The sequence below is a fragment of the Bos indicus x Bos taurus genome, chromosome X (assembly GCF_003369695.1).
Source record: "Bos indicus x Bos taurus breed Angus x Brahman F1 hybrid chromosome X, Bos_hybrid_MaternalHap_v2.0, whole genome shotgun sequence".
NCBI classification, from domain to species: Eukaryota; Metazoa; Chordata; class Mammalia; order Artiodactyla; family Bovidae; genus Bos; species Bos indicus x Bos taurus.
In genome coordinates this window covers 90,199,070-90,222,269 of record NC_040105.1, presented here as the reverse complement: position 1 = coordinate 90,222,269, position 23,200 = coordinate 90,199,070, and the positions used below count along the sequence as shown (strand labels likewise).

Genomic DNA, 23,200 nt, shown 5'->3' with positions numbered 1-23,200 from the left:
GGGAGATAGTGAAGGACAGGGAAACCTGGCATGCTGCAGTTTATGGGATTGCAAAGAGTTGGACACAACTTAGCGACTAAACAACAACAACAATGCATTCTTAAAGTTCTATCAGATATTGAATTATGAATATGATCCTTCCTGGTTGGTTGAGGACAAAAAATCACCAAAGACAATTGATATTTTGTGTCTAGGGAGCTAGAAGAGGAAAGGTAACATTAACAAAAAATAAAACAAGGTGTGTACCAGGAAGATTGCTTTAAAAACTGCTTTATTAATTTCATATTATGAAAAGAATACTTTTTCTTATAACTGAATGAAATTGCCCTGCTGACAGAAAGTTATACAATGAGACAAAATAGTATTCAGTTAGAAACTGGTAAGTGGAAACACCGAAAGATTTACAGAAAAAGTAACTCACAGAAACTACAAGCATGTAGAGCAGAGGCCATTTTATTAACCTCAGGAAACCTCTTTAACATTCAAGGTATAAGGCAAAACTCACAATGATTGTCAGGTTCAGGAGTTTGATAGGGCACATGATGTCTCATCTGCTGCTTCTTAGTCTTTCCCTTGATTTCTATTATCTGCCCCATCTGCTTTTCTACATTATTTCCCACTTCATTGTGATCAATACGCCTGTTGGGTATAGCCCATCGAAAATTAGGGACAAGTCGTCTAACCCATCCCAGTCTGATATTTCCTCCAGACTTCTGGACTTTGCCCCCTCCCAAGTCGCGTGATTCCTCTCCAGTCTTCAAAGAGGCCTGGTCTCCTCGTTCGTTTTCCTGTTGGGCATCTTCCATGTTGAAACTTTCTATTGCTCGTTCCTCTTTGGAAGCCATTGCTCCTAGGAGACAGAAGATGCAACAAGGGGCTATTTTCTGGATGGAATGATCAGCACCGAGGACAGAGGCCCTACTACGCACCTCTCAGGCTTCCCAGCCCTGGTGGTCAAAGGCTTTTCAAATTTTCCTTTTCCCACCTGGGAGGCCTCCTACGCCCTCTAGGAAGCCCCCAGTCCGAGCACTACCCCCCTCCCGCGCCCCAAACCCCCCATTTTCCCTGCCGATCCAGGCCCAGGTCTCTGCAGGCACCAATATGGAGGACGGGGTTGCAGGGAGCATTTGGAATCTTAGGGTTTTCCCCACGTTCCCCCCACCGCCCCCCACCGTCCCCCACCGCCCCCCACCGCCCAACTGTCCCTCGCACCGACCTGGGCCTATCCTTGCTGTCTCCTGCTCCTTCCGATTCTTGCTGCAAGTGCGCCGCTGCAACACTTCGACTCGCAGACCTGCAGAGGGTCGGGGTGGGGGCAGGGGGCTGCTACAGCCAGGCGCTCGGCTCCTTCCTGGCCCCGCGTCCCCTACCCCCCAGCCACCCCTACCCAGTGTGCCCCGATCCCAGGCTCAACCGCCCCCTTCTCAGTCCCCACACGCCACGCCGACCAACATTTTATAACCCGAGAAGAACGGGGGCGGGGCAGGGGTGTGGGAAAAGCTCGCTACGGTGCGAGAAGCAGGTGTTAGCAAGGGCCTGCGGCCTTAAGGCCTCCCGGCCCGTCCCCCACCCAAGCCCCCGGGAAGGCCTACCGCTTTCGGCGGCCAAACGCCCGGTGTCGGGGCGGGGGCGGGGTGGCGTTGGAGCTGCAGTCTCCACTCCGAGGCAACGGACTCCCGAGGAGAGGTCCTCAGGCTGCGTCCGCTCGCCCGCGCCACCTTTGCCGACCCCACTCTGGGTCCCTTACCTGCTCCTCTCGCTTCTCCTGCTCTTAGGGGTCGTCCCCGGCCCGCGCTCCCTCACGGCCACCCGGAGCAGGTACCAAGAGGCGAGCCGGGTCCGACGCGAGAGCGGGGCGTGCAAGCAAGACTAGGCACTGGCCGGTCACGTGGGGCTTGTGTCACAATGGAAAGCCACGCCCTCGCCCCGCCCTTCCTGCCCCTCGGGGTCTCGCAGAGCCCTTGGTGGTGCACACACACTTTCCGTTGCCCCTCAGTCCTCACCACCACCACCCGCCGCCCTGTGACACTTGTCCAGGAGCCGGCCGTAGAACCCTCCTTTCTTCACGTGTTCCTGGGCCTTTCTCTGCCGGCCACCTAAGGGCACTATCTTCCCAGGGGCCGATAGCCATTCCCATTTCTCTTCTGAGGACTTGCCTTTTCCCTCCTCTGCACCCAGGATACACCCCTCCACCTGCCGGGATTTAGGCGCAGCATTGTAGGGGATGCTAAACCCCTCAGCACTTAAGATAATCACACTTTAATGCAATATTCTAAAAAACAAAATTAATGCAAGAATATCTGTGATGAGCAAGTTGTCCCACCCACTTCACTCCCAAGCTGTTATTCTCCTTATCATGATTGTCCCCCGGTTTCTTATTTTCTCTGAACACAAATGCATGGGGGAGAGTGGGGAACAGGAAATGAGCCAAGGAGATGGTGTTGTTTCTAATTATTTTCACACTTTTTTGTTTTGTTCCTATTTTTGACTAAAAATTTCTTCTATTTATAGTTCACATTAACTTTATCTTTTATTATGGAAAATTTCAAACATACGCAAAAATAGAACAGTATCATGAAAGGCAACGTACTCATCACTGAGTGTACGCAACAACTGAAAATGTATCGGGACAACTCATGGTCAATCTTGTTTAATCTATATCCCCTTACCCACTTTCCACCCTTAGAGATTATCTTTGAAGTAAATCCTAGACATATCACTTTGTGCACTTCTGCTGCTGCTGCGGCTAAGTCGCTTCAGTCATGTCAAACTCTGTGCGACCCCATAGACGGCAGCCCACCAGGCTCCGCCGTCCCTGGGATTCTCCAGGCAAGAACACTGGAGTGGGTTGCCATTTCCTTCTCCAATGCATGAAAGGGAAAAGTGAAAGTGAAGTCACTCAGTCGTGTCCGACTCTTAGCGATCCCATGGACTACAGCCTACCAGGCTCCTCTGTTCATGGGATTTTCCAGGCAAGAGTACTGGAGTGGGGTGCCATTGCCTTCTCTGTTGTGCACTTCTACAAGGACTCTTTTAATGACAACCATTATGTCATTAACATGTGCTTAAGTCACTTCAGTCGTGTCCGACTCTTTGTCACCCTATGGATCATAGCCTGCCAGGCTCCTCTGTCCATGGGATTCTCCAGGTGTGAATACTGGAGTGTGTTGCCATGCCCTCCTCCAGGGAATCTTCCTGACGCAGGGATGGAATCCATGTCTCCTTTGTCGCCTGCACTGCAGGTGGATTCTTTACCAATAAGCCACTGGAGAAGCCCCTTTGCTATGACAATTTGATGGTACTGTGTTTTGGTGAGTGTTTCCTGCTTTGTTTGTTGAGCTTCTTGGATGTGTGTGTTTGTGATTTTCCTTGAATTTTAAAAATTCTATCCATCATTCCTTCAAATAATCTTTCTTCCTTCTCTCTTTCTCTTTTTTCTTTCTGCTCCTCAGACTGAGTAATAGACTTATCTTAAAGTTCCCTGATTCCTTTTTCTGCCTGTTTACATTTGATGTTGAACCTTGATATTGAATTTTTCATTTCAGCTTCTGTACTTTTCAGCTTCAGGATTTCTGTTGCTTCCTATTTATAATTTTTTTTCCTGTTTATTGATATTCCCTATTTGGTGAGACATCATTTTCCTGGTTTATTTTAGTTCTTTATCCTTTACCATTTTGATCATATTAAAGACAGTTGATTTAAAGTTTTTGCCTATTAAGTCCAATCTCTGGGCTTTCTGAGTAACGTGCATGCTAAGTTGCTTCAGTCATGTCTAATTCTTTCTGACCCCATGAACTGTAGCCCACAAGGCTCTTCTGTCCTTGGGATTCTCCAGGCAAGAATACTGGAGTGGGTTGCCATGCCCTCCTCCAGGGGATCTTCCTGACCCAGGGATCGAACCCACGTCTCCTATGTCTACCTGCATTGGCAGGCAAGTTCTTTACAACTAGCACCACCTGGGAAGCCCTTCTGAAGGACAGTTTCTATTAATGTTTTTTTTCCTGTGAATAAGCCATATTTTATTTGCATGCCTCATAATCTTTTTCCTGTTGAAACTGGACATTTTGACTATTACTATGTGATACCTCTGGAAATCATATTCTTCCCTCTCCCCTGGATTTGTTGTTGCTGGCCATTGTGAGTTGTAGTTGAATTTTTCTTTAGAGATTTTTCCAAAACTGTTTTGGTAAAGTCTTTATCCTTTATCATGTGTTTCCACTGAAGTCTGTGTTGCCTAAACTTAGTGGTCAGCTGGTGTTTGGACAGTTTATATAAATCCCCGGAGTCAATGAAAGTTAAGAAGAAACACTCTTCCAAGTCTTTGCAGATTGGTCCTTGCTGGGGAACTCATTCAGTGTTTAGCCAGGCAATTTACAACTCTCTTAGTTTTTACTTCCTACTTCAGACTTGCCCTGGGTAGCTCAAATGATAAAGAACCTGCCTGCAGTGCGGAAAACCTGGTTTCAATCCCTGGGTTGGGAAGATCCCCTGGAGAAGGAAATGGCAACCCACTTCAGTATTCTTGCCTGGAGAATCCCATGGACAGAGGAGCTTGGTGGGCTACAGTCCATGGGGTCGCAAAAAGTCAGACACATCTGAGTGACTAACGCTTGCTTTTCTTTCAGAGTCTGAAGGACATCCAGAAGTGAAAGCTTGGGGTCTCCTCAGGCCTGTAAAGCACATTCCCATTCTGGGCATATGTGTGGTCTTCTTGATCCCCCTGTATATTTGAGAACTTTTAAAAGCCCTTATTCTCCCATGTGTCTCCTTTCACAACCTCTTCCTCCCAGTTTTTTCATTACGTTTATTGTTTATTCTGAGTTTTGTCCTTTGCCCCAGGCAGCTAGGGAAAATATCTGAGCCTTTAAATGCTTTTAGCAAAAACCACTTTACTCCTTGGGAAAGCTCCGAATCAGGCAAAACAAAGATAAACATTCTGCCAGATGAGTTGAGATCCAGAGCCACAATTCACTGAGAATAAACTCCATAATGCTCCTTCTGGTACTAGCAACCTTCACCAGCTGATCTGGGGTGTTGGGGATGACTACTCGGCAGTTTAGAATACCACAGCACTCTAACTACAATACAGGAGCTTCTCTCTTCAACAGGTTTTTCCTTGGTTGCTGACAAATGGAATGTTTCCTGTCATATCAGTAAACAAAGGATGTCACAGTCATCAGCAATTGTAGCCACCACTGAAGGTGAGCTGATGGGTCCTGAGGGAACTCAGGGAGGAAAGAATATCTTCCATTTAGAAGCCATCAGACTGCAAACACTTCCTACTCTGAGCCCTGAGGAAACTCAGGGTGTGAAAACACAGGGTACTGGCCCCAGATAGCTGAGGTGCACATCAAATGAATGATTACAGTGAGTCCAGACTCTTGCATCTTCCCAAACAGAGAAAAGCACTAAATTCTGTAACTTGACATATCCGGTTTCTCTAATCAACAGCAGTCTTTGGATGTTCCTGACTACCTGCTCTTTGTTGCAAAACTCCTATATATCCTAGCTCCTCTCTCACCTCCTTGGAGCAGCAGTTTCACAGAGCTACCTGGGATGCTGTCTCCCCAGCTGCAGCCCTCATTTTGTACCAGATAAAACTTAACTCACACCTCCCATATTGTGCCTTTTTTCTAAGGCAACATTGCTGTAGTTGTTTGTGTTTTTAAAAAATTAGATTCCAGTGTGATGCAAAAGTTACTCTGCCATTTTTTGAGATGTCTTCTCTCTGTGTTTTTAAACTCTCTACAATATAATGTCAGCATGCAGTTATCTTTCAAAATTCACCTAAGAAAGCAGTACAAGATTATGCTTGATTTTCAGTAATTTCAAAGTGGAATACTCGGTTAATTATAATGTTTGGTACTTTGTCACAAATAAATTTATATATTTGACTTGATTAAAAAACATGCTTTCTGGAATATAGCTATGGGAATTTCATAGTTTGAAATATGTTTAAAAGTTATTACAAGGTTAAAAATTATAGATGAATATCAAAAATAAGTTTTGTTACCATTGTGAATAGTAAATATTTGGGTACTGTTTGAGTTCTTCTCAATTAAAAAATCATTTCTATTCAAAACAAATTTACTTAAGTTTCAAAGGTTACTAGTACATGCTTTCCCCTTTTACCTCATGCTCGTACCATGTCTGGTTACAGGAGCATTCCTTCCCTCAAGTCTCTCAAAAATAATCAGGATAAAAGATGAGTGAAAAAATAACTACACATGACAAAAGATCCAAAATGATAATGAAAGTGAAAGTGAAAGTTGCTCAGTCCTGTCCGACTGTTTGTGACCCCAGGAACTATACAGTCCGTGGAATTCTCCAGGCCAGAATACTGGAGTGGGTAGCTTTTCCTTTCTCCAAGGGATCTTCCCAACCCAGGGATTGAACCCAGATCTCTGACGTTGCAGGCAGATTCTTTACCAGCTGAGCCACAAAGGAAGCCCAAAAATGATAATAAAACATCATAATGAAATAGAATACGTCCTAGCAGCATTAAAAAAAAAAAACCCATTTGTGCAACAACATATTTCTAGTCATATGGAAATCAGCGCAAGATACAACCACACTTGCATTAGGTATATTTCCCATTACACAAGTATACTTCTTCATTCAATTCTCCACATCAAGGATTTCTGGCATAAAGCTACAATACAATATCCTCTGACAGTCTCCCCTCCCCCCTAATAGGCAAGACGTGGCTTGCAAAGTAAACATCATAGTGGGTTATATGCAGAGGGAAGCAGGCCATTACAAAAGGAGGGATAAGTCTAGTGAAGTGGGAGAGTTACTTGTCCAAAGTGGATAGAACACATAAACAGCCACTCCACGGGTTTCTTTTGGGGCTATCCTAGATAGAAAGACCCATGGCTGGGCCCACTCTAAAGAGGTTCATCCTAGGGGTAGCATATTGTAAAGGAAAGAGCACAGCTGAATTGGGAGATGAACACCTGGGCTCTTGATACTGGTTCTGTCATGTGCTCACTGAAGACTCTTGAAGTTCATAGGTTGGGAGTTCCTTGGTGCCCATTTTTGTCCACAGTTCCCTTTCATTCCACATTCTCTCCTTTGGCAGCCATCTCACCTATACTTATACCTTCAATTGCCATTCACCCACATATGATTCCTGTGTTTCCCTCTCTAGGTCAGTCTCTGATCTAAATATCTTGCTACATTCTTAACATTCCCACTTGGGTATACAAAGGTATTGAAAAATCAAGATGGTTCATCATGTTCCCACCAGAAAGGATCCATTATACATTGCTCATCCCGGTTGATATCACTACCTGTCACACAGATAATCAGGTGAAACAACTGAGACTCACACTAACACCTCCTTCTATATCCCCCATCCAGCTCTCAAATCTTTCATGAGTTCATCTGTTTGTTCATTCTTTCATATGTCCTCTTGTCTAGTAGAAAGAAGACTATTGCTGGCTTAAGGGAGAATGGGGATAATCAATCACACAATCAAAGTCCTAGAGTGATCCATTGCAATTAGAAGGGGCTACTTCAGGAAGTTTTTTCACAGCAGGGAAAGTAGGGAGCATAGGTGGTGAGGCAGGTAAATTGGTATGTTTGGTGCTAGGGGCATATAGACAATCTCTTCTGTGATATTTTTGATATGCAGACAATCCGCATCTACTTTTCCAAAGAAACAAGAAGCCAAAAGAGCAGTTAAAAATGATGAGGTCTGAGAGAGTATTGAAGTTTTGAACGCAGACTAGATTGTTGTGCCACAGGGTTCTCAGATATTGAGAAAGTATATTGACTATGGAAATGTGGTAAAATTGCCAGCTAGGCCTGAATTCTTTTCCATATCTTACAATAGCTTCCCTTGTACTTTTTTTTCTCACAGCTCTCCCTGCATTTTCCACCAGGTTCCAGCCACACTGGTTTTTATCTTTTTCTGGAATAAGTCATACTCACTCCCACTTCAGAGTATGCTACTCCTTAGGCTAATATCAAAAGATTGCATACACACTCAGCTCATTCTTATCATCAAGGTGTTAGCTGAAATGTCACGTCCATAGCATGGCATTCTCTGGTCACATAACACGGTGCAGCTCCAGGTATCATCATGTACATTGTAGTCAAAGTAAGTGATGATGATCTTTAAAGTTGTCAAACTGGGGGCCCTGGAAATCCTTGACTGCTCTCTACAGAAATGTTATTTTTGATCCCATTTCTCTGTTTTATTTTCTTCATGGCACTCCTTGCTCACTGAAATTATATTAGTTATTTTATGTGTATCCAAAAAAGAATAGAAGCCCTATAAAGGGAGGGGCCTTTCCTGTCTTTAGCACTCAGTAAACAAGGCAATGGCACCCCACTCCAGTACTCTTGCCTGGAAAATCCCATGGATGGCGGAGCCTGGTGGGCTGCAGTCCACGGGGTCAATAAGAGTCGGACACGACTGAGTGACTTCACTTTCACTTTTCCCTTGCACACATTGGAGAAGGAAATGGCGGCCCACTCCAGTGTTCTTGCCTAGAGAATCCCAGGGACGGGGGAGCCTGGTGGGCTTCCGTCTATGGGGTCGCACAGAGTCGGACACGACTGAAGCGACTTAGCAGTAGCAGCAGCAGACAAGTGCTGCATGGCTCGATTGTTACCTACCAGGTACACTAATACAGAAACAGAGAAAGTTGAATGGCAAAACCACATTCCTGAGTTCTAGACTCCAGGGAAAGTATTTAGCAGGTCTGGGTTAAGGTCTTAGACGTTGTGATTTTTACAAGATCCCAGCTGATTCTTATAAAAGTGACCTGTGCCTCATGCTTAGGCCAATGCATATCTTTTAAAATGTTGTTTTACTCATTCTCAGACATAAATTGTGGCAATATTTTCTTAGGTTTGTCTCCCAAAGTAAAAGAAATAAAAGCAAAAATAAGCAAATGGGACCTGATCAAACTTATAAGCTTTTGCACAGCAAAGAAAACCATAAACAAAATGAAACAACAACCTACAGACTGGAAGAAAATCCTTGCAAAAGATTGACCAACAAGGGACTAACTTCTAAAATATACAAAGAGCTCATACAAGTCAATATAAAAACAAACAAACAACTCAATCATAAAATGGGAGAAGACCTAAATAGACATTTCTCCAAAGAAGACATTCAGATGGCCAACAGGCACATGAAAAGTTGCTCAGCATCGCTAACCATTAGAGAAATGAAAATCAAAACTACAATGAGGTATCGCCTCACACTGGTCAGAATGGCTATCACCAAAAAGTCTAAAAACAATAAATGCTAGAAAGAGTGTGGAGAAAATGGAACCTTCCTACGCCTACCTTCCTGTTGGTGGGAATGGAAATTGGTGCAGGCTCTATGGAGAACAGTATGAAGGTTCCTTAAAAAAAAAAATAGAGTTACCATATGATCCAGCAACCCCACTCCTTGGCATATATCTGGAAAAGATGAAAACTCTTATTTGAAAAGCTACATGCACCTGAATGTTCATAGCAGCACTATTTACAATAGTCAAGACATGGAAGAAACCTAAATGTCCATTGACAGATAAATGTATAAAGAAGATGTGGTACATATATACAATGGAATATTACTCAGCCATAAAAAGAATGAAATAATATCATTTGCAGCAACATGTATGGACCTAGAGATTATCATACTAAGTGAAGTAAGAGAGAGAGACATATATGATGTCACATGTAGAATCTAAAAAATAGTACAAATGAAGTTATTTACAAAACAGAAACAGACTCACAGACATAGAAGACAAATTATGGTTACCAAAGGGCAAGTGGGGGGAGGGATAAATTGGGAGTATGGGACTAATAGATGCAAACTACTATGTATAAAATAGATAAAAAATAAGGATGTATTATATAGCACAGGGAGCTATATTCAATATCCTGTAAAAACCATAGTGGAAAAGAACCTGAGACTTCCTTGGATAAATCTCTGTACTTTGAATTCAGGGGGCATGGGTTCAATCCCTGGTCACTGAAGATCCTTCATGTGGTGGAGTGTGGCCAAAAAAAAAAAAAAAAAAATAGAACCTGAAAAATAATATATATTTCTGATTTAACAAGAATGTAAACATTTGCCATTTGCAATCCGTTTTATTTTCACTTCTTTAAATTATTCATTAACTGATATAATATACAAAACACCAAATGAGTATTTTGTACCTAGAAGGTAATGATGAGTTTGTCCTGGTATTCTGAATGCTAACATTCCTGAGTGGCTAGGAGGACTCCATATTTTTATCTCGTTTAATCAATGAGGCTGGTGGAAGGGAGTAGCCTCTCCAAAAGGCCTTTATGATGAGAACATCTAACTCTCATTTCAATGTTTTACTTAGCCAAGTCAGTATCGCACTGTGTGCTTCCTTATCAGCATCAGTGCCTTAAGATCAAAGTTCACACACTTTTCTGATGTTAAATCTAAAAGTCAAAATAAGACAATTGGAGAGCTTTTTAAATAGAAGGGTAGGGGGAGATTTTCTTCCTCTACCCTGGACTCGACTGTAGATGATTCAATTAAATGGAAAGGATATAATGACATTCTTTCTCTAGGACTCCATCTGGCAGCCAATTCTTCATAACAAACTGGCACAGAAACTCGTGTGGGCATGTAATGAATTTGTATGCTTATCCCTTTATGCTGTTACATTTTCAAGTAAGAGGGAATCCTCTAGTAGTCAAACTTTTCCATTCATGTTCAGGACATCTCTTTTAAGGATGGAAGGGGCACTTTAGATCAGATAGAGAGAGACCTTCTGCCTTACTGGGCTTCCCTGGTGGTTCAGAGGGTAAAGCGTCTGCCTGCAATGCAGGAGACCCAGGTTCGATCCCTGGGTCAGGAAGATCCCCTGGAGAAAGAAATGGCAACCCACTCCAGTATTCTTGCTTGGAGAATCCCATGGGCAGAGGAGCCTGGTGGGCTACAGTCCATGGGGTCGTCTGCCTTACTAGGCAGGACTACACCCACTCTCGGCTGGAAGAAGTTACAGAAGAAAAAGACTTCTGCCCCAATTCCCAAGAAATATTTTGAGTATGAAGTCTCTCAGTGGGGAGTTGTTAAGGGTGACACACTGACTGAAACCACCCACCCTGACCAGCACCATAGTAACCATTTGCATGAGTTATTTTATAACAGGAGGTCCTGGTAAGGAACACAGAACTAACAAGCCACCATCAACCAGAAAAATTCAGGAAATGTCAAAAGGAGACACCACATGTCCTACCACTTCCCAGAATCCTTCTCGCTGTCATCTACCTTGGCTGAGCAATGTGAGTGCCACCAGGAAGAACCCTGAATCAGAATGACTGGACAAAGAAAAGCCAGAAACTAATCCCATCACCATAAAGCCCAAGACTTTGAGCCACATGGTAGAGCAGTCTTCCTGGGTTCCGTTACCCTCCTGCTCTCCACCCAGGTGCCCCTTCCCAATAAAGTCTCTTGTTTTGTCCAAAAAAAAAAAAAAAAAAAAGAATGTAGGGGCAAATTGGGAATCAAAATGGCATCTTCTAAAGTGCCCCACTAGGTGCCCAACATTGGTACTTTAAAAATGAGGAAGGCTGAATGTCAGAGCAGTTAAATATCATTTTCAGGTCCCACAGTTAAAAGGCTAAGACCATCTCTGTGAGGGTTGTCTGACTCTAGTGACCATGGTCTCACCACTCTCCCACTTGAACTTCTCTTCTATATGGTGGCCTTGAAAGGATGAGGAATGAGTGAGTTTATGCTTTCTGGGTAGGAAAATCTGTGTGGAGTGGTACAGGTTACCAGGGGATTTGTACTAACATTTATCTGCCTCCATTTGAAGATTTCTGATAGATACACAGGATTAGAGTTCATGTAAGAAGTCTGGGATGAAATGTGGATAGGATCCTAGCAGATACCTAATACATGCATGGTAGCCATATTCTATTTTATTCTTTCTTGTCTTTTTTTCAACTTTTACCAGTTAAAATTTTTTTTTAATTTATTTATTTTAATTGGAGGCTAATTACTTCACAATATTGTAGTGGTTTTGCCATACATTGACATGAATCAGCCACGGGTGTACATGTGCTCCCCATCTTGAACCTCCCTCCCCCTCCCTCCTCATCCCACCCCTCTGGGTCATCCCAGTGCACCAGCCCTGAGCACCCTGTCTCATGCATAGAATCTTGACTGGTGATCTGTTTCACATATGATAATATACATGTTTCCATGCTATTCTCTGAAATCATCCCCCCCCCACCTTCTCCCACATAGTCCAAAAGACTATTCTATACATCTGTGTCTCTTTAGCTGTCTTGCATATAGGGTTATTGTTACCATCTTTCTAAATTCCACTATATGCGTTAGTATACTGTATTGGTGTTTTTCTTTCTGGCTTACTTCATTCTTTATAAAACTCTCACTGTTTGCAGAAGACATGATCCTCCACATAGAAAACCCTAAAGATTCCACCAGAAAATTACTAGAGCTAATCAATGAATAAAGTTTCAGGATATAAAATTAACACACAGAAATCCCTTGCATTCCTATACACTAATAATGAGAAAACAGAAAGGGAAATTAAGGAAACAATTGTGTTCACCATTGCAACAGAAAGAATAAAATACTTAGAAATATATCTACCTAAAGAAACAAAAGACCTATATATAGACAACTATAAAACACTGGTGAAAGAAATCAAAGAGAACACAAAAAGATGGAGAAATATACCATGTTCATGGATTGGAAGAATCAATATAGTGAAAATGAGTATACTACCCAAAGAAATCTATAGATTCAATGCAATCCCTATCAAGCTACCAATGGTATTTTTCACAGAACTAGAACAAATAATTTCACAATTTGTATGGAAATACAAAAAAACCTCGAATAGCCAAAGCAATCTTGAGAAAGAAGGATGGAACTGGAGTAATCAACCTGCCTGACTTCAGGCTATACTACAAAGTTACAGTCATCAAGACAGTATGGTACTGGCACAAAACAGAAATATAGATCAATGGAACAAAATAGAAAGCCCAGAGGTAAATCCACGCACCTATGGACACCTTATCTTTGACAAAGGAGGAAGAATATACAATGGAGAAAAGACAATCTCTTTAACAAGTGGTGCTGGGAAAACTGGTCAACCTCTTGTAAAAGAATGAAACTAGAGCACTTTCTAACACCATACACAAAAATAAACTCAAAATGGATTAAAGATCTAAATGTAAGACCAGAAACTATAAAACTCCTAGTGGAAAACATAGGCAAAACACTCTCCAACATAAATCACAGCAGGATCCTCTATGACCCATCTCCCAGAATAATGGAAATAAAAGCAAAAATAAACAAATGGGACCTAATTAAACTTAAAAGCTTTTGCACAACGAAGGAAACTATTTGACTCTTTCTGAGCCTGATTATTGTCTCTGCGAACTAAAGTTGCTGGACTAGGTAACTGGTAAGGTCCCTTTCTGCTTTGTTTTTATAAGGACTAAAGATGGCTACTTAGTAGTTTTTGGATGCTACAAAGTGAGTCAGAGTTCCTCATCAACACCCCATCCCTCCTTGTAGGCTGTACTTCAGCCATATCAGACTGTCTCCTGGCTGTGTACCCCAAGCACATTGGGTACATTTCCTCTTCCATGTTCTTTGCATAGTCAAGAATATCCATATCGGTATTCCACTTCCTCTCAACAATCCTACTCCTGTACGATTTAGCTCAAAACTCATCTCTTTCCCTCCTGATTCTGACTGGCCTTGCCTGGCATGCAGTATTTTCTCAAGAAGGACAAAACAAAAGAATGAAGCCATTGCAGTGAAGGTTTAATATTCTTAATGCATAAAAGCAATAAATATCAGGAAATGTGGTTAATTGTATTGGTAACTAGGGAAATGGAGGTGAAAACAACAGAAAGCAATATTTCAGAGTCATCAGTTGAGGAAGACTTATTTTAAAATTCTCACATGAGTTTGGGTGAACTCCAGGAGTTGATGATGAACAGGGAGCCCTGGCGTGCTTCGATTCATGGGGTTGCAAAGGGTCGGACACGACTGAGCAACTGAACTGAACTGAACTGAAATACCAAAGCTCTGGTTTGTTTTTGGTTTTATTTGTTGTTTCTATGATACATAAATTGAGAATTTTTACCCATTGCTGGTGGCAGTTTAAAAAGGTAGAAACATTTGGGGGCATAATTTTATAATTTCAAGTAAATCTTATTCATATCCTAAGACTCAGATGTTTTATGCTTAGGCACATAACACCTGGAAACTCATATATACATACATACATATATTCATAAAACACTATACTACTTAAGGAGTGGGGCAAGTATTTTGTAATACTTTTTAAGGTCACATAGCTTGTTAAGAGGATTACTAGGATTCTAACCCTAATTTTTCTCACTCTACACTAGCATACTGACTCCCCCACGGATAGTCGCCCTTTGAGACTCAGGTTCGGGTTTGTGTAAATTTATTTGATGTGAAAACCCTGGTAGAATCTTGCAGGTGTAAAGGACAGAACCACTAAGTAGGAGGTTGTAGATAAGTTTAGGGTTGAACAGAGAGAAAGGTGTGAAGTAAGAGTTTGAATTCAGGTTGCCAGTGCCTGGCACATAGAAGTTGCTCATAAATATATAGTGAAAGGAGGAATGAAATATCAATATTGAAAAGATCAGCCTCTGACAGTGATCATATTTCTTTCCAACCTTTCCTTAATTGTATACAAGATAAAGGCTTGTTTTATACTTCCAGTTTTAGAATCTGCTTTGTAAAAATTAATTTTTTAAATGTTACTTGCTTTGAGAATGGGAAATACGAACTTTGGGTGATAAAGTGTATGTAGGTTTATTGATTGTAAGAAATGGACCACTCTGAGGTGGAATATTGGTAGTAGTGAGGGGGAGATTGTGTGGGTGTGCAGGAGCACTGGGTGTATGGGAACTCTCTGAACTCTCTGTACTGCTCAGTTTTTCCTTGAACTTAAAGCTGATCTACAAAATAAAGTCTACCTAAACAAACAAAAATGTTTATTGCTTTGGTTTTCTTTCCTTGCTAAAAGAAAGTGTTTTTGCTTCGAGAAAATTTAGGAATGAGAGGTCTTCATCAGCTGGTGACAAGAACTGAAATTGCAACTTGAATCTCATGGTTGAGAAGAACAGATTAGGAAGGGGTGAGGGAGGACTGCTGCTGCCGCCGCTGCTGCTAAGTCGCTTCAGTCGTGTCCGACTCTGTGCGACCCCATAGACGGCGGCCCACCAGGCTCCCCCATCCCTGGGATTCTCCAGGCAAGAACACTGGAGTGGGTTGCCATTTCCTTCTCCAATGCAGGAAAGGGAAAAGTGAAAGTGAAGTTGCTCAGTCGTGTCCGACTCTTTGCGACCCCATGGTCTGCAGCCTACCAGGCTCCTCCCTCCATGGGATTTTCCAGGCAAGAGTACTGGAGTGGGGTGCCATTGCCTTCTCCAGAGGGAGGACTAGGGTTCCCTTAAACTCACGTAACAGACTTTTCTAGATGTGAAATGCAGCACAAGACCCTGTGCTTCCATTGCTATTACCTATGCAGTCTCTGAGCCTCATGACAGACAGATCCTACCTGATCAGTAAAATTTGGGATGATGGTATACATAGTATCTAATTTGCTTCCTCCTCTATTCATGATTAATTATGGACATATTTTCAGAAAGTAAATCTCTCATTACAACAACAATTTGCAAATAAATGTAAGACCAGATTCCAATCTCCTGTTTTAAAATGTTATTTTTATCGTAATTACATAAGTAGTAAATTTTGGATGTAAGGTAAATTCAAACAACACAGAAATACATATAATGTCTATATTTTGCCACAGCCCTGGAGATATCCATTACTGCAGTTGGTGTATGTATAATTTATATATAATGTACACTATTTGAAGAGCTTTATAGAAATACCATTTTGTAGAACATTCTCCACATCCAGCCACCTGTAAATGATGAATTCAGTGTTTACACATTGTCCTGGCAATGCAGAAGAATCAGAAAAACTAAAGACTGTTTATCATCTTCATCAACTTTTAGGCCTTGAACCCTTACATTTTCAACATTAATACAAACTGGTTTATGATTCTCTTTTCAATGAAGAGATAAACAAACATACCAAGACCCCCCCAAAACGCTTCCTTACAAATCAATATTCCTGAACTACATCCTCCCCTCTCTCTTTTCATTTTCACAAACAATAAACTTCTCAAAACAGCAGGGAACTATTAATATAGTCACAGTCTCCACTTTCCAACCTCCCTGTCATTCCTCAGCCCGTCCTTGTCTATTGCCTCTCCATTTAGCTCAATCTGTTCTTAACAAGGTCACCAATGGTATCATTGTTATAAAATCCAAAGGGGTTCCTTTCAGCCCATATATATAGCCCATATATATACAGGAGCCCACGTTTCTGATGAAAATAATACATGCTCTTTGCTTCACCTTGTTAAAAAATCACAAACTTATAGAAAAGTTGCTGGTATAAAACAAAGGATCCTCTGCCCCACCTCCTTCTCTGGACCCTAAGAGAGCAAGTTGCCAACACAATGCTGATGCCCCGTAGCTCCCAAATACTTTAGAGTGTACGTTTTAAAGACAAGAATATTCTCCTGTGTAACTAGAAGACAACCATCAAAATCAGGGAATTATCATTAATAATATTTATTACAAGCTAATCCTCAGACCCTGTTCAAGTTTTGCCAGTGGTCTTAACAATATCCTTCATAGCAAAAGGATCCAGGACAGAATCTTATATTGTCATGTCTCTTTAGTTTTCCAGTCCAGCAAAGCTCCTCAGTTTTTTCTTGACTTTGATGACCTCAACATTTTTGAAGACTGTGAGTCAGTCATTTTAAACCCTCTCCTCCCTCTCTTCCCTTTCCATTGCTTACTGCCTTGAGACTTTCAGAGCTACAATTCTAGATCTGATCACCAGCGGTATTTGTCCACATTGACTACATTTTACAAAGGAAAAGCTATAATTTTCTTTCTTTCTTTCTTTTTCTTCTGCTCTTATTTCAGTGACTCATCAAACTGTTTACTATTTCCATTATAACTTTCAAGTCTGTTTTGTGTATGACTTCTCTGGCATGTGATTGATTTGCACTAACACTTCACCTAAGAAATTACATAAATGGCAAATACGTACATGAAAAGATGATCAACAGTATTAGTCAAAAAAACAAACAAACAAAAAACAAACAAAAAAAAACATTATTAGTCAATACGGAAATGTAAATTAAAATTACAATGAGACATCACTACACCCTGTGTGAATGGCCAAAATGTAAAATAATGACTACACTAAGCACTGACAATATTGTGCTTGGAGGATTGAACCCTCGTACACTGCTGATGGGAATGAAAAATGGTACAACCACTTCAGAACCAGTTTGGCGATTTCTCACAATATCAATCTTACATCTGCCATATGCTCCAGCCATTGAACCCCTAAGTATTTACCCTACCGAAAGAAAGCATGTGTTCATCTAAAGACTTAAATACAAATATTCATACTGGTGTCATTTAAAAGAGCTTCATATTGGAAACAACCTCATATCCATCACCAGATGAATGGATAAAACAAATTGTGATATATCCGTATAACAGAATACCATTCAGCAATAAAAAGAAATTACCTATACAGTCAACAAATTAATAAATCTAGAAATAGGCTGAATGAAAGAAGCTAGAAAAAAGTACATTCTGTACAATTCTATTTACATAAAATCATAAACAATGAAATTAATTAATAGAGACAGAAGTCCAGTGGTTTCCTGGGAATGGAAAAGTTCCAGGGAAGGAAGTTTGAGGCCAGAGGCAGGTGGGTGGGGAGGTTACAAAGAGGCAGGAGGAATTCATTGGCTCCTTTGTAGTGTTAGTTTCATGATATAGACATGAGGTAGGAGGTAGATGGACCCCCACCACCCAGGAAAAGCAATTTAAGTTCCTTCCCTGTGGACAGAAACTCCAAATCATCAATAGCAGAACAACTGAGAGGAGGCTGGGCCCTACCCAGATAAGAAATAAAAGATCACATATTATTCATTCTTACTCTTCAGAGGCACAGGTCAGTAGTGGCCTGCCAAAGGGACAGGGTTTCTGGATGCAGCAGACCTGGGAGGTGCAGTGTGTGGCGTGAGTCTTCTTCAAGGAGGTCACCATTAGCTCCACTATAGAGCCACTGAGCAGACGACCCACAAACTAGAGACAAATTATACCAAAGAAGTTCTCACACTGTTGTAAAAATTCTAGGGCCCATCACAGATTTCCCAAAGTGGGGATGCAGCAAAGGGACTGAGAACTCCCAGGGAATTTGACTTTGAAGGCCAGTGGGATTTGATTACAGAACTTCCCTCAGACTGGGGAAACAGACTCTTGGAGGGCACAACAAAACCTGGTGTGCACCAGGACCCAGGAGAAAGGAGCAGTGACCCCACAAGAGACTGCGGCAGACTTGCCTGTGAGTGTCTGGAGTATCTGGTGGAAGCATGGGTTGACAATGGCCTGCCGCACAGTCAGGGGCACGGACTACAACAGTCCTGGGAGCTGTGGTGTGCTGGCATAAGTCCTTTTGAAGGAGGTTGCCATTACAGCCATTACCCCTACCGTAGCTTGGCCTCAGGACAAACTACAGGCAGGGAACACAGTCCTACCCAGCAGCAGAAAATTGGATTAAAGATTTACTGAGCATGGCTTTGCCCAGCAGAGGAAGACCCAGTATTCCACACAGCTAGTCCCTCCCATCAGGGAGCTTGCACAAGCCTATTATCCTTATCCATCAGAGGGAAGACAATATGCAAGCCACAATCACAGAAAACTAGTCAAACTGATCATTTGGATCACAGCCTTGCCTAACTGAATGAAACTATGAGCCATGCCGTGTAGAGCCTCAAGACAAACAGGTCACGGTGGAGAGTTCTGACAAAATGTGGTCCACTGGAGAAGGGAACGGCAAACCACTTCACTATTCTTGCCTTGAGAACCCCATGAACAGTATGAAAAGGTAAAAAGATATGACACTGAAAGATGAACTCCCCTAGTCGGTATGTGCCCAACATGCTTCTGGAGGAGAGTGGAGAAATAGTTCCAGAAGAAAAGAAGAGGATGAGCCAAAGTGGAAAAAATGCCCTGTTGTGGATGTGTCTGGTGGTGAAAGTAAAGTCTAATGCTGGAAAAACAATATTGCATAGGCACTGAGAATATGAGGTCCATGAATGAAGGTTAATTGCAAGTGGTCAAACAGGAGATGGCAAGAGTGAACACTGACAGTTTAGGAATCAGTGAACTAAAATGGATGGCAATGGATGAATTTACAAATGGGAATCCCTTATGATTATACAGTGGAAGTGACAAATAGATTCAAGGGATTAGATCTGATAAGAGTGCCTGAAGAACTATGGATGGAGGTTTGTGACATTTTATAGGAGGTGGTAATCAAAACCATCTCCAAGATAAAGAAATGCAAAAAGGCAAAATGGTTGTCTGAGAAGGGCTTACAAATTGCTGAGAAAAGAAGAGAAGCGAAAGGCAAAGGAGAAGAGGAGATACACATCCATCTGAATGCAGAGTTCCAAAGAATAGCAAGGAGAGATAAGAAAGCCTTCTTCAGTGATCAATGCAAAGAAATAGAGGAAAACAACAGAATGGGAAAGACTAGAGATCTCTTCAAGAAAACTAGAGATACCAAGGGAACATTTCATGCAAAGATGGGCACAATAAAGGGCAGAAATGGAATGGATCTAACAGAAGCAGAAGATATTAAGAGGTGGCAAGAATACACAGACGACCTATACAAAAAAGATCTTAATGATTCAGATAACCATGATGGTGTGATCACTCACCTAGAGCCAGACATCCCAGAGTGTGAAGTTAAGTGGGCCTTAGGAAGCATCACTACGAACAAAGCTAGTGGAGGTAATGGAATTCCAGCAGAGCTGTTTCAAATCCTAAAAGATGATGCTGTGAAAGTGCTGCACTCACTATGCCAGCAAATTTGGAAAACTCAGCAGTGGCCACAGGACTGGAAAAGGTCAGCTTTCCTTCCAATAACAAAAAAGGGCAATGTCAAAGGATGTTAGAACTACCACACAATTGCACTCATCTCACATGCTAACAAAGTTATGCTCAAAATTCTCCACGCCAGACTTCCACAGTTCGGGGGCCGTGAATTTCAAGATGTTCAGGCTGGATTTAGAAAAGGCACAGGAATCAGATATCAAATTGCCAACATCTGTTGGATCATAGAAAAAGCAAGAGAATTCCAGGAAAACATCTACTTCTGCTTTATTGACTATGCCAAACCCTTTGACTCTGTGGATCACAACAAACTGTGGAAAATTCTTAAAGAGACGGGAATACCAGACCACCTTATTTGCCTCCTGAGAAACCTGTATGCAGGTCAAGAAGCAACAGTTAGAACCAGACATGGAACAATGGACTGGTTCCAAATTGGGAAAGGAGTACATCAAGGCTCTATATTGTCACCCTGTTAATTGAATTTATATGCAGTGTACATCATGTGAAATGCCAGGCTGGATGAAGCATCAGCTGAAATGAAGATTGCTGGGAGAAATATCAATGAACTCAGTTATGCAGATGACACCACCCTTATGGCAGATAGCGAAGAGTAACTAAGGAGCCTCTTGACGAAAATGAAAGAGGAGAGTGAAAAATCTGCCCTAAAACTCAACATTCAAAATACTAAGATCATGGCATCTAGTCCCATCACTTCATGGTAGATATATGGGGAAAGAATGGAAACAGTGACAGACTTTATTTTCTTGGATTTAAAAATCACTGCAGATGGTGACTATGACATTAAAAGACGCCTGTTCCTTGGAAGAAGAGCTTTGACAATCCTAGACAGCATATTGAAAAGCAGCGACATTACTTTGCTGACAAAGGTCCTTATTGTCCAAGCTATGGCTTTTCCAATAGTCATCTATGGGTGTGAGAGTTGGACCGTAAAGAAAGCTGAGCGCCAAAGAATTGATGCTTTTGAACTGTGGTGTTGGAGAAGACTCTTGAGAGTCCCTTGGACTGCAAGGAGGTCGAACCAGTCCATCCTAAAGGAAATCAGTCCTGAATATTCATTGGAAGGACTGGTGCTGAAGCTGAAGCTCCAATACTTTCGCCACCTGATGGGAAGAATGGACTCATTAGAAAAGACCCTGATTCTGGCGAAGATTGAAGACAAGAGGAGAAGGGGATGACAGAGGATGAGATGGTTGGATGGTATCACTGACTCGATGGACATGAGTTTGAGAAAACTCTGGGAGACAGTGATGGACAGGAAAGGCTGGTTTGCTGCAGTCCACAGGGTCGCAAAGAGCTGGGCATGACTGAGGGAGTGAACTGAACTGAACTGAAATGGGCCTCAGGACTACTACAAAGCAAGTAGCTGCTAATGGATTGACATTCCACTTGTTAACTCTCTTTCCCATGAGATCAAAGGACCTTCTCTACTTTTAGGGTAGAATCTCACAGGAGTATTTCTTTTTATTTTCTTAAAATATCTATTTATTTATTTATTTATTTGGGGTTGTGTTGGGTCTTCATTGCCACACTCAGGCTTTCTCTAGTTGCAGAGAACTAGGGCTACTCTTTGTTGCAGTGCACGGGCTTCTTATTGCGGTGGCTTCTCTTGTTGTAGAGCACAGGCTGTAGAGTGCACAGACTTCAGTAGTTACTGCACATGTGTTCAGTAATTTTGGCTCCTTGGCTCCATAGCTCAGGCTCAGTAGTTGTGGCACATGGGCCTAGGTGCCCCATGGCATGTGGGATCTTCCCATACCAGGGATCGAACCATTGTCCCTTGCATTGCAAGGCAGATTCTTAACTGCTGGACCATCAGGGAAGCCTAGGAGCCATTTCATAACATGCTTTCATCCAGATCTATGAACTCCCTAGAGCCAGATGTCATATTCCACCACGAAGTGAAGTGTTGGGGTCTCCAGAGGACCACTGCCCTTGAACCTGGAGTAGAAGCTCCATCAGCCATCAGGACACAGGTCCTCAGAACCTGCCTCCTTCAGACACCTGGTATGAGCAAGGGCATCAGCATGAGGAACCCACTCCAGTACTCTTGCCTGGAATATTCCATGGATGGGGGAGCCTGGTAGGCTACAGTCCATGGAGTCGCAAAGAGTCAGACAGGACTGAGTGACTTCACTTTCTTTCTATAGTTCCTTTTGGAAAAGGAAACGGCAACCCACTCCAGTGTTCTTGCCTGGAGAATCCCATGGACAGAGGAGCCTGGTGGGCTATGGTCTATGGGGTTGCAAAGAGTCAGACACGACTAAGCAACTAACACACACACACACACACACACACACACACACACACACACGCACATATCAGCATGAGAGCTGCACAAGGAAAGACACATCCAGCAATCACCATGGTTTCTCGGTGTAACTGCGTGCCCTGCACGGTGCTAGGCACTGGGTTAGCTGACAATGACATTGAAACAACTGGGTAGTGATTAAAACAACCAGATGTTACAATGAGCTTCCCACCATGGCCTTTTTCTTCTCCTTTCCTCATCTATCCCTTAACAACAAAGTTGAAAAGGAGTAAGAAGTGGCCTGACTTCATACAGATGTTCATGATCCCGCAATAACCACAGGGCCATAGGCTTACTCATGTGTTATCAGTGAATGTTCTCAGCGATCCTGTGGGGAAAGCAATCTCCTCCCCATTTTACAGAGGGAAAAACTGAGGCTCAGAGAGAGTCGCTACCTGTCTCATCTCCTGCGCTCCTGCCTTAAGGAGGAAAGTGGCTCCAGGACACCCCTGGAGCAGGACGCCACACTCACTGGGGCCGGGTGGGACCCCAGAGCTTTACCTACGAGACAGCGGGACACCGAGCCCCAAAGCGGGAAAGCGGCGGCTTGAATGCGGATCCCTTTGTCTCCCCACAGCCCAGGGCGATCCCGCCCCCCACCCCCTGCCGGGCCCCACACCCTCAACAGAGTCCCAAACACCTCAAGATTGAACCTGTGGTACTCACAGGTTACGCGTCTCGGCAGAAAAGTCGTCACGGTCGGCATATTTACGTCAGGTTTCCATGGCAACGGCGATACGCAGGCTAGTCCGCCACATCCGGAAATGCCTTTTCACCCTCCTTCACCACCCTGGACTTCTGTGAAAGCAGAGCACATTAGCTTTGGCTGCCAACAGAAAAAGCGTACTAATTAGAGGTACTAGA

General features: G+C 42.6%; 1 protein-coding gene across 2 annotated transcripts; it reads right to left on the bottom strand.

Annotated features, from left to right (window-relative positions):
- Positions 1–254: 254 nt before the first annotated feature.
- BEX4 (brain expressed X-linked 4) lies at positions 255–23,089 on the bottom strand. Of its 2 annotated transcripts, none has more exons than XM_027534602.1 (3): positions 23,003–23,089; positions 1,217–1,294; positions 255–850 (listed from the first exon to the last, which is right to left on the bottom strand). In XM_027534602.1, the coding sequence occupies exons 1-3, from the start codon at positions 23,040–23,042 to the stop codon at positions 483–485; spliced, it is 486 nt and encodes a 161-aa protein (XP_027390403.1). In that variant the 5' UTR covers positions 23,043–23,089; the 3' UTR covers positions 255–482. The 2 variants fall into 2 exon arrangements, with proteins under 2 accessions (XP_027390403.1, XP_027390404.1); XM_027534603.1 differs by lacking the exon at positions 23,003–23,089 and adding an exon at positions 1,748–2,141.
- Between the last annotated feature and the right edge of the window lie 111 nt (positions 23,090–23,200).